The following is a 15,870-nucleotide window of genomic DNA, read 5'->3' on the forward strand; positions in this document are numbered from 1 at the left end:
AGTGAGCCTGGAGAGATGTGAACGCCAAGGGGACATTGCAAAAGTGACCCCCCACCCCCCAACTTTCTCCCCCACTTTTCCCAAGAGAAAAATCTGTATTTGGGGGAGCACCAGACAGAAACCTCCTCTGAAACATTTCCTGCTTTTAAAGACAAGGCCTCTCTCTTGTACTGCATTGCCTGGCAGAGACCTTCTACAGCCTGGCTGCGCTGTTTCGACGTCCTGTCATCTTTCTTGAGTCTCCACAAGGAGGGCGGGCTGCAAATACATGAAAATGGTGGTGGGGGAGAACAAATTTGAACTCAAGACACTGATTTGGACTCCTGCTAATGCTATGACTTCGTAAAGGTGTTTTTCTACTCAGGGGCATGGAAATGTCCTTGAAACTGACTGCTTTAAGCTCATGCTGTGTAATCCGCCCTGAGTCTCAGCGAGAAAAGCGGACTGCAAGGGACATCAGTCAGTCAATCAATGGCTTGGGTAAAAACGCAGCCCCTCCAACGGCGCCACCGCCCAAATGACGTCCCGGGCCCTCCGCTGCGAAGGGAGGCGCCGCGCGGAATCCACCCGGCCAGAGCGGCCCAGCCGCCAACTCTATGATCGGCGGAGGCCTTGCGCGCGCGCGGCTGACTCGTGTATTCCGCGACCCGCAGGCCCAGCCCCGTTGAGGCGCCACGCGATGACGGATCCCGCTGCCGCAACACGGGCATGCGCCGTGCGCTTTCCCCGCGGAGAAGGCGGCGCAGGTCGATGCTTTGCGTCGTGACGCAACGTCCCTGCCTTCTGGCCGTCGGTAGCCCCGCCTTTTCCTCTCGTCGCTGGTTGATGACGCCTTTGGGCGGCGCCGGTGGCGGCGGCGGCTCCTGAGGGAAGGAGGTGGCGGCGACGCTGCTGGGAGCTGGAGCGAGAGGCCTCCCCCTCCGCCGGCCTCCCGCTCGATCTCGCGGCCGGACAAGGTGAGGCGCCACTACGTGGGGAGACCCTCCCCGCCGCAAGTGGGTCCCCTCGGCCGCCGTAGCTGCCTCTGCCTTCCTCCCTGCCAGTCCTGGAGGGTCCCGCCCCCCCCCGCGCTCCCCCTCCCCTCCGGGGCGCTGCACCCCACCGCCCCTCCCCCGCAGCAGGCCCCTGGCCACGCCCCCTCCCCAGCCGGGGGTCGCGCGGGTCCCCCCCTATTCCACCGGGTCTCCTGGCTTTGTGGCGCTGCCGCGTCTCGCCTCGGTCTCATCCCCAGTCTGCGCTATGAGCAGAGGGGGTAATAACCCTGGCCTGCCTTGCAAGGATGGCAGCAAGATAACGCGTGTTGAGGCTGAAAGCGCGCGAAGGAGTCGCTGTGATGGGTCGTCCTGCCGAGGAGAGGGGAGCGCTGGCTTCCGTCGCGTGTTCCTTGGCCTCTCTTCTTCCACTCGCGATCTTGGCTGCGCAGCCTGGGGTTGAATTCCTCGGCGTCCGGGAGTCTCAGGGCACGGACCCCTGGGAACTCCCTTGCCTATGAAAGTGAGGGAGGTGGGGATGCTGCCTTTGGCTAGGAGTGGCATGATATGCAGGTGGTTGTATGTTGCAGGGGGCTTGGGGAGGAATCGCCCAGCACCCCCTTTTCTTCAGTGGTCTGGTGGTGGTGATGTGAGAAGGTAGCAATATAACAGCTAACCCTTGGCCAATGGAAGCTTAGGCTGAAGCTGGGCCTGGCGTCTTGATAATTCCCACGTTTTAATGCTAACTCCTGGGTTCGTATGCTTGGGAAGCTGAAGTGATTTCTCTGCTTTTGCCAGCCAGTAATCTGCCTCTCTTGCAACAGGATTTCATGCCTTTTAAGCCCTTATGTGTGCCAGTAGTATGGTCAGGGGTCTTGAACAAGCAATCCAACATTGGTAAGGGCATGTCAAGCCCTCCCACTTACAACATCTTCCCTGGTCCTGTAGACAGAGGTGTGGTCCGTTTCAAAGCAAAGAATGACGTGGGGTGAAAGATATCAAAAGAGCTGTGTACCGAACCACACAGATGATGGAATAAGCCAGTATGGCGATGAAGTGAAGTACTGTGTGGGTACAGTTTGTCTTCTGCTTTCTGAGCACAAGAACTCCTTCCTCATAATCCTGGTACTTGAAATGCAATTCCCATTCTGAACGGCTAAATGTGGTGCCTTCCATGGAGATGGGTAGCTGTGTTAGTCTGTCTGTAGCAGTAGAAAAGAGCAAGAGTCCAGTAGCACCTCTAAGACTAACAACATTTTTAGTAGGATATGCACTTTTGTGCATCTGAAGAGGTGAGCTGTGACTCACAAAAGGTCATACTCTGCCACAAATGTTGTCAGTCTTAGAGGTGCTACTGAACTTTTGTTCTTTTCTGCTGCAGCAGACAGACAAAAACAGCTACCCATCTTGAAATGCAATATTTATTATTTTTCTCTTTTTGTACAGGCACATTGGAACCATGAAGGAAACTATTCAAGACAAGAAGTATTGGGGGTCATCCCATGGCCTCCACAGCCCCCTTGGGCCCCCAGGCAAGCTGCGCAGATCTTCCCAGGAGTGGGGCCAACAAGAGCATAAACATGGTGGCTGCTTGGAAGGAAGTAGGCACTTGGCTTGTGGCAAGGAGCAGCCCCTGGGCTTTGACCATCTGTCCTCTGGCAGTGAAGAAGATGAAGAAGATGATGAAGGAGGAGGAAAGTGGGCTCTTCCCAGCATGTCCACCTGGGGGGTTGCAGGAGGCACAGCTGACCCCTCCAGGAGCAAAGCCTCCCGGGGGAAGATTGCAAGGAGTGGGGGAAGAGCTTGGCCATTTGAAGTAGGGACAGGATCGAATCCCAGAGGGCATCCACAGCTGCTGAGGAACCCCAGGCGCCACTATTTCCGCCGCAGGCGCCAGCGTGCCCTACGGGCCTTCCGCATGCTGCTGTACTTGAAGAGCTCCTCCCTGGCTTTCCACTGGAAGCTGTGGGGCAAGTTGGCCTCTAAAGGGCGCCGGCGAGGAGGGCCAAAGCGGGCCCGCTCCTCGCTCTCCCTTTCCCCTGGCTCCCAGCCCGATGATGATCACCTTCCCCTTTACAAAAAAAACTGCCTGTTGGGAGTGGAGGACTGTCCGGGGGGAACCAAGCGTCGACCCGGCCCCTCTGAGCCCCACTTGGACTATGAATTGGATGGGGCCTTTCCCCCTTCTGCAACCTCACCTCAAGCATCCCGGCTCAGCTTGCTGGGAGCCCTGATAGATGACACATCCCCCTATCCTCAATATGTGGAGCTGCAGGGGGTCAGTTTTGACAAAGATCCTGGAGCTGTGGAGATGGATGAAGAAGCAGCTGCCATGCTCAAGTACCCTGCTGGGGGGGCCCAGGCCTCCCCCCGGACTAGGAGGCTCAGAGAGGCAGAGCACGGCCTGGATGGAGATGGAGGTAAATCTTGGGTGATCGCCCTTGAATCTGTTGCAGCACAATATATAGGACACTCAGTGCAGTTTAAAGTCTGGCTTTTAATGAATGCATGCCCTTACATGAATATGTAGATGTTTACTCTTGAGCCGGTGTTGCATAACAGTGAAACGTATGGGGTAGGCAGCTGCAGTTCTGACATGAGCTCACAAGGAAACGTTCCACAAGCCTGCCTCTCAGGTTGCAGGATGAGAAGGACACTTATTGGCTTGTTCGTGATTTTGACATGGTCAGTTTTGTTTTAGTGTTGTGAGCCGCTGTGGGCAGGTGTGGAGAGACATCAGACAAATCTGTTTATGGGCCAGTTGTTGGATCACCAATCGCATGACTGTCTCTCTCTCCCTCTCTCTCTGTAGGCCCCCAGGATGCCCTTCCCAATGGCTTTGCCTCTCTCGCTCCTGATGGGGATATCTGCTCCCTCCCTGGAGTCACGGATGCAACCATCCTCATCAGCAATGTCTGTAGCATTGGAGGCCATGTGGCTGAGGAGCTCTTCCATGGGCCCCGAGACAAGGACAGGACACCGGATCCCTCTGGCATCAGGCTAGAAATGGGGAGCCAGCAGGCAGAGCTGCCCACTGAAGGTGGCCTGGAGCAGCTGGACGAGAAGGCAGCCCAGCACAGTCCACTGAGGGAGGAGCACCTCACTTGTGTGCAAAGTAAGGCTGGTGTCAAGTGGAGCGGGCACACTTGCGGCATATGAACCTGCCCAGCCCAAGGTGGTTCTGGTTCTGAAAAACTGGGTTATCTTGGGAATGCAGTTTCTTCCAAGGCCAGTTGCAGTCTGTCCTCCTGTTCCCTTGTCCTCTTGTGGGGAAGCAAAGGCATTTAAAATCATTACAAAGAAGCAAAATACTAAGAAGTCCAGTAGCACCTTTAAGACTAACCAACTTTCTTGTAACATAAGCTTTCGAGAACCACAGCCCTCTTCATCATATGCGTCATCATCTGATGCATCTGACAAAGAGAGCTGTGGTTCTCGAAAGCTTATGCTACAAGAAAGTTGGTTAGTCTTAAAGGTGCTACTGGACTCTACTATTTTGCAACTACAGACTAACACAGCTAACTCCTCTGGATCTATTACAAAGAAGGGCAGGGAAGAGCTGTGTGAAATGAGGGAGATCGGAGGTGGTGGGAGCAGAGGTTTTGTTTTATGTGAAGCTGTGAATGTGGCCGAATTCTTGCATGCTGCTTAGAAAGTGTTGGTTTGTTTGAAATGAGTCTCCCAGTTTGAGCACTGTGGCCCTCTTCAGCAGCCAGGAAATCCAAGTGAGCTCAGTAGGAGGCTGTGGAAGAGAGTTGGGGGTTTAGGGACGCCTGCGGAGTCGCTTGTCCTTCACTTTTCCTTCATAGAGTTCAGTCTGGCTTGGGTAGGGTTTCCTTGCAGGCAGATCAACTTGCCTTCATCGTTAAGAGAGCCAATTTGGTGTCATGGTTAAGAGCGTGGGGCTCTAATCTGGATAACCGGGTTTGATGCCCCCCTCCACTTGAAGCCAGCTGGGTGACCTTGGGTCAGTCACAGCTCTTCCAGAGCTCTCTCAACCCCACCCACCTTACAGGACGTTTGTTGTTGTGGAGATAATAGTGACATACTTTGTAAACCGCTCTGAGTGAGTGTTAAGTCATCCTGAAGGGCAGTATATAAATCGAATGTTATTATAAGACTGCGTTGTGCCCCCTCGTTGCTTCTCTTCGCCCACCCTCTAGCCTGATTATGAGAGATGGGTGTGGCTTCAGTTTTCTTCTTCTGTTCTTCCTACCAGACATATTGGATGAATTCCTGCAGACATACGGCAGCCTCATTCCCATCAGCACAGATGAAGTTGTGGAAAAGCTGGAGGACATCTTCCAGCAGGAGTTCTCCACACCTCAGAGGTGTGACTCTTCTCTTCTCCCCTCCCTCGGTATTGCTGTGTGAGCATAGGAGTCATCTTGTGGAGTATCCATTGCTGTCTCCAGTAGTGGCCAAGCAGTTCCCACCTCGGGGGCTGGCAAGGTGGGGAGTGCCCTCCTCTAGATTAGGTGACTGTGGGGGGGAGGGAATCCATGGTGAATGAGAGCCATGTGGTGGGTTGCGGGGTGGGATATAAGCGGCCGGTCGTCTGGGTTTCTGTGTCCTTTAGGAAGGGCATGAGAGTCAAGTAACCTTTCACTGGATGATGATCTTGGGCCAGTCACTCACTTTCATCCTCACCTAACGCACAGGATTGTTTTTGTGAGGGTAAAATGGAGGAGAATGGCAACAATATTAATCCTCTTTGGTTCCCCATCGGGGAGAAAAATGGGGTACAAATAAATTTTAAAAATTAAGATATAGCACAGCGAGGCTCATGGGTGTGTGGAAGAACTTGTGCTTCGCTGCTGACTCAAGAGGGTCACCCGCTGCGCTTTCACTCTGGGCCCTGCAGGAAAGCCCTGGTCCACCAGCTGATCCAGTCCTATCAGCGCATGCCTGGCAACGCCGTGGTGCGGACCTTCCGGGTCACCTACAAGCGCCACGTCCTCACTATGGATGACCTACAGACGCTCTATGGGCCGAATTGGCTCAATGATCAGGTATGGAGAGGAGGGAGAGGGAGGAAAGGGAGCTTTAAAGGGCAAGGAAGCAAGGTGGCTGGGGGGCGGGGTGGGTGTGGGTGTGGCAGAGCCAGTGGTGGTAGGGGGTTGTGCCGTAGGGCGGCTGGAGCTGCAAACGGGGCAGTCCCCAAAGTGAGCATCGTGGACTCCTTTGAGAACTCGGAGGCCAGCTGCGCTCTCGGCCTCAGCGTTTCGCCTGCAGTGGGGGATGCGCTTTGCAAGGTTGCTGCAGGCTCCTGAGCGGGGAGGTGCTTTGACCGAGTGGTGCGGAAGTGCTCCAGCTGAGGGGGGCTTGCCTTCCTGGGTTCTGCCAGGCATCCTGCCCGTGGACTCCTCTGGGCAATAAAACACCCGTTTGGTTCACCGGAAGGTAAACCAACTGGACCTAAACGAATGGCTTCCAGTGGGATGGCCGTGTCAAGTTTGTGTCAACGAAGACGAGAATCCTATGGGGGCTAAAAGAGGTTTCTTGCAACATGAACTTTTGCAGCTCCAAGCCTCTTTTGTGTAAGTTAATGTTGGAAGGCAGGCCAACGGTTGCCACTAGACTGCTGTGTAACTAGAATGGAAGAAAAGAAAGAAAAATACCCAAGAATTACTTTCTTTTCAGCTTAAAGCATGGAGTTGGGGTGGTAGAGGTTATAGATTTCAAACAAAGGCCTAATAATAATTGTGTAAATCTGAATCATAATCCTGTGATTCAGCAAATGTGTTTTTATTCAGGCTTGGTGTACCAATTATATACACAGGATTATGACCCAAATTTAACATGGTTATCCCACTGGAATCCATTAGCTTAGGCCTTTCACTTTAATAGAAGCTTAATGAGTAGAAATGGACGGTTGAAGCTTTTTGTGCCATAGACGTAAATAACATTACCTGATAACTTGTCATTAATCTTCTGTTAAAGGGGAATGATACTGTTCTCCAGGCCAGTTAGCAGCCCCGTGTATAACTTAGCAGCAGCATTCAACGTTCTTAATATGACAACAAATGAATGTATTTGAAATGAATGAGTTTGAGCTCCTGAACTTTTGGGCTGGCTCCTGGGCCTGAAGAAGCTGTGTCAAGGGCTGCTTTAGGTACCTCAGAAGAAGGAAGCCAACCAGGAAGGGGCGGGGGAGCTTGTGAAAGGGAGATGAGACGGTGGTAGAGAAGCCGAGTGCACGTGCTGTGTCTGCTTGCTCTGCAGAACGTTGGCTCTCTGTGCCTGGTAAGGGGTCTAAAGAGCCAGGTTGATGGGAGATGCTGAGCTGTTTACGAATGTGCAAGTGACTCTGCTGGATGACGTAAGAGGTCTCTTAAAGGAGCCAAATGACCTTGCAAAACGATGCCGCTTGCCCACTAGTGTTGGCTAGGAAATTCTGGACCTGGCAGCCTAATTTTGGTTCCAGGTAAATTGGTGGAAAGAAGTATTTAACCTGGAACGGAGTGCGTAGAAGAACAAGCCTTGCAAAGGAAGAATCAGCACAGCTTCTGCCAAGGGAAGCCACCTGGCCAGCCCGATGGGAGTTCTTTGAGGGTCATCTTGTCATGTGGATAGAGGTTGATTCAGTAGGCATGCCTAGACTTCCAGTGAAGTTTCGGCAAGGCCCCTTGCCCAAGTACATTTCCTGCGGATGCAAGTGCTGAGTAAATGGCAATATCTACCTGCTTGTATCCTAAGCATGTTGCTGAGAAGCAGGGATTTGAGGTGCACCAAGGGTGGGACTGGGCGTGGCTCAGTGGTAGAGCCCCGGAGGCTTGGGTGGGACTGCAGTCATGGGATAAGAGGATAGGTGGTCTGGTTCAGCTTGGGTTAGAAAGACCCAGAAAAGGGCACAGAATGGAAAGTGAGTGTTGCTGTAAGTAAAGGTAAGGTGAAGCACATTGGGTCAAAGAACCCTTTTGTAGGCATTGATGGAGTCTGGAAGAGATGGGGGAGGCGTGTCACAGTGTTTAGCAGAGAAAAAGGTGAACACCATGCTAGGCATTACTAGGAAAGGGGCTGAAGTCGGATGGGCAGGTTGTAATGCCGTTCCCTAAATCCATAGTGCAGTGGCTTCTTACGGGGTACTGAGTGCCCTTCTGTCCACCTTGCTCTGAACGGGCATGTCACCTGGCTGTGCTCCTTAGCGGAGGTCTGCACATGATCCATCTGCCCCTTGGACAGTGGGAAGATCACTTCAAACGGATTTCTGTGTTAACTGATATGGGAATTCTTCCAGGCCAAGAACCATCAAGGGATGGGAGCCCCTTCCTTGGGAAGAAAGGCTGAAAGATTTTCTCGTTTAGGAAAAAGATGTCTGGGGGAGGTGGGGAGTGATGGATTTATAATAAAAACAGGCCCAGGGTGGAGCACTCACAAGACTAGGAACTTCAGGCACATTTGACTGTATGAGAAGCAAAGTTGCTCTTTACCCAGTGCGTACGTAACAGAGGAATGCATTGCCTCAGGATGCAGTGAGGCTTTCCGGGGGTGGGGTGAGGCAAGTTAATGGCCAAGTCTGCCATTGGCTGTGATGGGTTAATGACGCTCCATTACGGAGGGATAAGGAGCAGGGGGAAGAGGCTGTCATCTTCCTGCTGTGCTGCTGGGCTTTCTGGGAGCATCGGCCTGCTGCTGGCAACAGGATGCAGGACTTGAGATCCCTGGTCCTAACTACTCCGAAAGAGCATTGCTCACATGGTTACGATGCCTGCTGAGGCTCAGGGAGGGGCGCCGCCATCTTGGTGGAGAGCAGCAGCTGTGCTTTTCGAGAGTCTCGTATACAGAAATGTAATGCCTCGTTTCCTCCCATCTCTGGACAGGTCATGAACATGTACGGGGACCTTGTCATGGACACCGTGCCAGAGAAGGTGAGCTGATGGTGGTGAGCTTGCTGCACCAGGGAGGAGGCGCAGGGCAGGTTGCAAGGAACCAAAAGGCTGGGTCGTTTCTGTAAGCCCCAAATGGGAAAACCTCCCCCCACCCCACCTGCTGTGCCACGGACTGGTTTCCTGCCAGCCATTTGCCTCTTCCCCAAAGTCAGTGGCCAGTCCTGGTGTTCCTCCTCCTCGCTGGAGCAGGAGGTGCTTCAGAAGAACCCAGGAAGGTGGGCGCCGGCTTTGCCTCTGCTGGGAGCAGCCCTTCAGAAACGGCAGCCTCCATGGCTGGGGAATGTTTAGCTTGCAGCCACCCCACATTTTGTGATCCTCCTCGGAACACCAGGGCGGTCACTCTATGACTGGTCCCAGCCCCGCAGCAACCATTTTGGGGTGGAGGCCGTTCCTTGTTCCGAAAGCGGCCAGAGGCATGATGCAGTTGGGGCCGATGCTTCAGCTCGCTGACCAAACCGGCTTCCATCCGTGATCCTTTTCTTCTGGGGCCACTCTCTGTGATCTGCTCACGTGAATGGATGTTGCTGGCCGTGTCACCTGCACATGAATCATGGAGCCCCCCCCCCACTGCAGTTCCTCTGACCTCTTGCTCTCCTGACTGTCCCTGCTTCCAAGGTCATAAGGCAGCCTCCCCTCACCAAACCACAATGGTTCCTTTTTCCTCCCATCAGGTTCATTTCTTCAACAGTTTTTTTTACGATAAGCTACGAACCAAGGGGTACGACGGAGTCAAACGCTGGACCAAAAATGTAAGTCATGGCCAAGAACCCATCTTTGGGATGCATTAGGGCCTGCTGTTGGTGTGGGTAGAGTAGGGGCTGCTATCATGGCCTGAGCAGGAAACGGCTTTCCTTCCAGGCAGGGAGATGCCAGGGAGTTGTCCCTGGCCTGGACACTCGGAACTGTGTGTTTCCCCACACATTGGGGGCTTTGGTGTGTAGAGCCTCCCTCCACAACTCTTTCTCAGTCTACCCCCCCCCCCCTCAGTCTCTAGCGGTTTGACAAGGTGAAGGTTCCCCCTGCCATCTCCCCCTTCAGAAAGAGGCTGTTCAGTCCGTGTGGTGCCCCCACAGGTGGATATCTTCAACAAGGAGCTGCTTCTCATCCCAATCCACTTGGAGGTCCACTGGTCTCTGATCTGCGTAGAAGTGAAGCAGAAGAAAATCACATACCTGGACTCCCAGCGCACTCTCAACCGACGGTGTCCCAAGGTAAAGGGAATGCAGCTGTTGTCCCGTTCCTGCTGGAGGCCACACCCCTGCTGCGCTTTCCCACTTGTTTGAAGCTGGTTGCACTGTGATTTATGCCTTCTAAAAAAAAATCCAGAATCCTTTGTGATGCCAGCAGGGGTCATTTTGTAGAAAAAGAGCTGCAGGAACTCATTAGCATAAATCATTAGCATGTGCCACGCCCCTTGATCGGGCCAAAATGGCCGGGATTTGGCTGCTGCCAGACCGGGGGGGGGGTTGGGCCCCAATCCAAGCCAAAACAGTCCCAAAATGGCCATTTTGGGCAAGTTTTGGCCTGGATTGGGCCCAGAATGGGTCGGTGCCGGGCGAGGGAGGGGGTCCCCCGCCAGGCACCAACCCAATCCTAGCAGTTTTGGCCCTGAACCCGGGTGAAACGGGCCCCAAATGGCCAAAAACGGCCATTTGGGGTCAAGGCCAAAACAGCCCGGAACAGGTCAGTGCCGGGCAGTGGAGGGTTCCCCCGCCCAGCTCCAACACGATCCATGCCGTTTTCAGCCCCGATCCTGGCTGAAAATGGCCATTTGGGGCCCGTTTTGGTCCGGATTAGTGCCGAAATGGTCAGGATAGGGTTGGTGTCAGGCAGGGGAGTGTTCTCTTGCCGGGCACCAACTCAATCCGGGCCGTTTCGGCTCCAATCGAGGCCAAAACGGCCCAAAATGTCCAAAAGTCAGGTGAGCAGGTCTACCTGACTGTTGGGGGAACTGCCGGAACTGCGCCTTCCCCCTGGAAATGAGCCCTGGGTGCCAGTGGAGGTTCTTTGTGGCAGCCTCAAGAGATCTGCACTTTTTTGACAGAAGAGCCTAAGGCACAAATGTTTCATCCCTCGCTTAAGTTTTTACTGTGGAATGAACACTTTGGGAAGAAGGTACTTTGGAGTACTTAATTTTCTCGGGTGCCGAAAGAGAGAGCGGCTTTGTAATTCATGTACTTAGGACTTGGGAGTGTTAACTGCCTGGAAACCAGTGAGTGTCCGGGAATGAGAACGGGAGTTCTGCCACAGGAGGCCTGAACAAACAGATGTACTCGCCATAAATCCTGGTAACTAGATTCAATCCTAGTTGGTTTTGACATCTGAATACAGACAGTCCTGTGATATTAAGATTTGGTGGTTGGCATCAAATTGAGTCTTGAGTAGAGTTTGCAACTGGTTTATAAAACCTGCATTCACAACCCAGCCTTGGTTGAGTGATGCTGTCCTTTGTAGCCACCAGGCCACTGGCACGCTAGAGAAGAGGCAGGAAGCCGCCGTCCTGGGGTTTGTGCTCCAACTGGGGTTTGTCACTGGTGCCTGGCAGGTGGGCTTTGGTGGTGTCTGAATGCTGTCGCTATGTCTCTCTCCTGCTTCCCTTCTCCAGCACATCTACAAGTACCTGCAGGCTGAAGCAGACAAGAAGAACCGGCCGGACTTCCGAGATGGGTGGAAAGGCATCTTCCAAATGGTGAGTATCTTTCTCCTAGCACTCTGTGAGCTATGCATGGAGACAGTTCTGGTGTTTTTCCTTGCAAAAGGAATCCAGTGACTGACTGTCCCGAGACAGACCAGGGTCCCTGGGGCAGGAGCTGATGTTGGATTGTTCAGACTTGTAGAATGCTCCAAACTGTTTGGCCTGGAGACCTGCATCTGGGACTTCTAAGCTCTACAGGGCTGGAAACTCCGTGTTACTGTCAGTGATCGGGACCGCATGGACTATAAATACCTGTCTGTGTGAATAAGCCCACTTTCATACTAAGGAAGCCCAAGTATAAGGAAGACTTGAGTTTTTAAACCATGTTTAAGAGCATGTACCCAGTCAGGGCAGTGTGATGCAACAATGCCTGTAAAATGGTATCTTGATAATGTGACAAACCACCTGGGGCCAGTTCGGCAGAAGTACCGAGACCATGAAGATGGTGAACTCAGAAAATTTTGAGGGGAGTAAGTCACAATAATAGCAGGTTTACAAGGAGAGAAGTTGAATAATGAAAGGCAAAGAATGGCTCGAGCTATCCAAGGACTCTTGACGTGCCCAGAGAGCTTGGGCTGGAAGCTACTGAGACCTTCTGTGCAGGGTGATGGCAGCCAGGAGAGCCCGTAGAGACGACAGGCGGCGGTAGGGGCTTCCATGCTTCTGTGGTCCTTGAGCAGAGCGCTTAGGCAGTGCCAGATGCAAGGGGAGGGTTAGGAGTGGATCAGGTCCCCGGTTTTCCCGTCATCCGCTTGTTGTGCTTGTTGTGCTGCTCCTGCACCTTGAGGATGATGAATGAATTGGCTGGGTGGGGGGTGGGGGGGAGAACAGCTTTCAAAGCACCAGCCTAATGGGTAATCAACCACTGACAGATGCCACCCAGAACACATCTTGCAAGCCTTGCGAAAGGGCACCAGCAAAGACAACCAGTGTGCCTCCCTCCCTCCCTCAAGCAGGGGCCACCACTGAAAATGCCTGAGAATGTGTCAGAGAGGTGTGAACCAACCCACAGGTGAAGGGTGCTGCCAGCGGAGTAGAGGTGCCACTGTGGGCAGGGTGCTTGGAGAAGCGAGACCTGCCCTGCTGTGTTCCTTGGCCAGTCCCAGCTAAATAGATCGGCTGGATATGAAGGCTGTCTGGAATACATCAACCCCTTACCACCACGGGAAATCAGTTCAGTCCAGCTTCCCTGCCTGTGCTGCTGTGCCCTGAGTTTGGAACCTAGAAACTCCAACCTTGTCCCCGCAACAGGCAAGGAGGGAGGCATAAAGGAAAATCCTTATGCCACCTTCTTTGTGCCCCTTCCCACCATCAAAGAGAACGGCCTGCTTTTCTGTTGTGGCCAGGCTCATGCTTCAGACAGGTGTAAAGTCACCTGCTGTACTTTTTCTCCAGCGTAAGGACTGGAGCAGGCTGAAAGGTTTGTCGGGCCAGCCGTGCCTTCCCTGCGCCTCCGGCTAAGTGACACGTGCCTATGCAGCACAGACTGCAGCAGCCCTGGGAGAAAGGACAGGAGCTGCAGGGGAGCTGCCCACAATCCTGGTGTTGGGCAGGCAAGGAAGACAGAAGTGAGAGTCCAGGAGGAAGGGATGGGGGCAGCCCCCTGAGACCCAGAGTGCTGAGTGACTTCCTCCGGCTTGAGGGTTGTGGTCGCCCAGCAACATTTTGCTTTGCACCTGGTAGGAGGCTGTGATCTCAGGGAGAGATGAGAGAAGCAGTGGGGCTGCAGGATGTTTGGTAGAGTCACTTACATGTGGCAGTGAAGAACTGGCTCTTCCCGAGCTGCCCAGCCCACCACTGAAGATTGTCTTCTCCAGCCCCGCTCTCTCTGCTCCTTCCTGCAGAGCTTCTTTGGGTGGTGGGCGCTTGTCCTTTGGAGTGCCCTCCCCCTCAAGGCTCACCTGCTTCTTACTTTCCTTCAGGCATCATCAGGCCAACACATTTCTCTACCCAGGCTTTCAGCTAAAGGATTATATCTTGTTTATGGTCTGCTCATAATCTGAAGAATGTCGTATCGCTCTCTTTTTGGACAACTGTTTGTTTGCACTTTCGTGCTCTGGGTTGCTTTTCTTTTTTACTGTTTTTATTGACTTGGTTTTGTTTTAATTGTCTTAGTTGGTTTGGGTTTTACTGCTTGAATGTGACCTGACTCAAGCAGGTTTGAAAAGTGGCATGTGTACTTTCTAAATACTGCTATAACCAGCTGCCCAAGAGGGGAGGCCTTGGAATGCTGCTGCAATAGGGACACGGGAAACTTTTTGACTGACTTCTCTTCTTTCCCCCTCAGAACATTGCCAGGCAAAACAACGACAGCGACTGTGGAGCTTTCGTCCTGCAGGTGAGGTACAGGAGCAACCCCTGCTCCCCCACATTGCGTACACACAAAGCTTGATCTAAAACTGCTAAAGGAAGAATACATAAGAGGGCTGGGGCAAGTTCCCCCTCTCCTGTTCCAGAAAAGTTCTCATGCTGGGTATTGAAAATAGTGTACTAAATACTTCTGGGGGTGGAAGGAGGTGCAAGCTTGTTTAGTTTAGGGTGGGTAGTCGTGTTCTGCGGTTGAATAGCAAGATTCGGGTCCAGTAGCACCTAAAAGACCAAAAAGATTTCCAGGGTATGAACATTCCAGAATTCAGGTATCTGATGAAAAGAGCTTTGATGCTTCTGTGGATGTCAGTGTAAGCGAGCCCCACTCGATTCAGGGGAAGCCGAGGCTCACACGCTTCCTGCCTTCTCTCTCTCGTTTGCAGTATTCCAAATTCCTGGCACTGGGCCTCCCCTTCACGTTCACGCAGCAAGACATGCCGAAACTCCGCCGGTTGATGTACAAGGAGATGTGTCACTGCCAGCTGACTGTGTGATGGCCTGTGCCCACTCAGCCCCACATACACAACCCATTCCCCTTCCCAGAGCTGGGAGCAGCCCCTCAAAAGCTCTGCCTCACTTCGCCAGGTGGAGGTTCTGAATGCCACCAGGTCTGGGTGTGTACTCAAGGGGACTTGGGGATGACTGGAACTCTGAGGTTTGACAAGTGGACTCCTTTTGGGGGGAATGTTTTTAACCGAAGTTTACCCCTTTTTTCTGTTCTTGGTCTTTCCCCCCCTTTTTCATATTTAAACCTAACCCAGGGTGGAGTTTCTTTAAGTTGGTTCTTTTGGAGAGGGAGGGGCTGGGACATGTATCAAACACACCCTCTGGAACGACTCCACTCCAAATGGAAGAGAGACGTTGGAGCCCTGGAACGGGGACCAGGAAGAGGGGGGAGGAGTCGGTTTCCCTTTCTCCTCTGACTTCATTCCCTTGTTGGTTACTCGTGTCAGTGAACGATGTGTGGGTTTTCCCCCCCAAGGGCCGGCCTGGGAGTTGGAAAAGTGGGGTGGGGGTGGGGGAACAGGTTTACACACTGGGGCCGAGAACTGAAACAAGCATTTTTTTTATACGATGGCTACCATTGTGGGTAATAAAAAGCATTCTTTGGAGAAGCATGCAAGTGGTGGTGGACCTCCCCCTGCCCCATTCCCAGCGGTCCTTGGGCTAGTGTGTTCTGGGGAAGCCTTGGGGCCGCCATGGATGTAATTTCTATTTTAATCCTGCCACGGTTCTTTATTCGGTTCTTTATTCTCTAGGGGGCTAACTGCAGAAAGTGGCACAAAGCAATGGTTGTTGTGGGTTTTCCGGGCTGTATTGCCGTGGTCTTGGCATTGTAGTTCCTGACGTTTCGCCAGCAGCTGTGGCTGGCATCTTCAGAGGTGTAGCACCAAAAGACTTGGTGCTACACCTCTGAAGATGCCAGCCACAGCTGCTGGCGAAACGTCAGGAACTACAATGCCAAGACCACGGCAATACAGCCCGGAAAACCCACAACAACCATCGTTCTCCGGCCGTGAAAGCCTTCGACAATACATGGCACAAAGCAAGTTCAGAATTTTTAAAATGCAAGTCACAGATTCAAAACAAAAATTCGGAGGAGGGCAGGAAGAGTTACATCAGTGCTTAGTTCTTGTGGCCCCTTCTTACATGCCCAGGGTAAGGCTGGACGGCGGCACCTTGGGGTCAGGTAGCAATTTTCTCCAGGCCAGTTTGGCTAGGGATCCTGATGGAGTTTTGCCATCTCTTGGGCATGGAGTAAGGGTCACTGGGTTTGTGTGTGGTGGCATTTGTGAATTTCCTGCATTGTGCAGGGGGTTGGACTGGATGACCCTAGAGGTCCCTTCCAACCCTATGATTCTATGAAATGACGGGGCCAAATCTTCCTCCTCTTAGGTGCCATCTGAGGCTAAGTGTCCTCGGTGCAAAGCCACACGCCTAAGGA

The 15,870-nt window shown here is 52.9% G+C and overlaps 1 protein-coding gene across 1 annotated transcript; it reads left to right on the top strand.

Annotated features, from left to right (window-relative positions):
* Nucleotides 1-838: 838 nt before the first annotated feature.
* On the top strand, nucleotides 839-15,040 carry SENP3 (SUMO specific peptidase 3). Its single transcript, XM_054995134.1, has 11 exons — nucleotides 839-956; nucleotides 2,418-3,391; nucleotides 3,784-4,086; nucleotides 5,191-5,302; nucleotides 5,836-5,983; nucleotides 8,795-8,842; nucleotides 9,535-9,612; nucleotides 9,937-10,074; nucleotides 11,469-11,552; nucleotides 13,846-13,896; nucleotides 14,309-15,040. The coding sequence occupies exons 2-11, from the start codon at nucleotides 2,431-2,433 to the stop codon at nucleotides 14,417-14,419; spliced, it is 2,034 nt and encodes a 677-aa protein (XP_054851109.1). The 5' UTR covers nucleotides 839-956; nucleotides 2,418-2,430; the 3' UTR covers nucleotides 14,420-15,040.
* Nucleotides 15,041-15,870: the final 830 nt, after the last annotated feature.

The sequence above is a fragment of the Eublepharis macularius genome, chromosome 12 (assembly GCF_028583425.1).
Source record: "Eublepharis macularius isolate TG4126 chromosome 12, MPM_Emac_v1.0, whole genome shotgun sequence".
NCBI lineage: Eukaryota > Metazoa > Chordata > Lepidosauria > Squamata > Eublepharidae > Eublepharis > Eublepharis macularius.

Coding starts and splice junctions, on each gene's coding strand:
- SENP3 (XM_054995134.1), top strand. CDS start 2,431: ATGAAGGAAACTATTCAAGACAAGAAGTATTGGGGGTCATCCCATGGC. Junction 9,613..9,936: donor TCAAACGCTGGACCAAAAAT/GTAAGTCATGGC, acceptor GTGCCCCCACAG/GTGGATATCTTCAACAAGGA. Junction 11,553..13,845: donor GGAAAGGCATCTTCCAAATG/GTGAGTATCTTT, acceptor TTTCCCCCTCAG/AACATTGCCAGGCAAAACAA.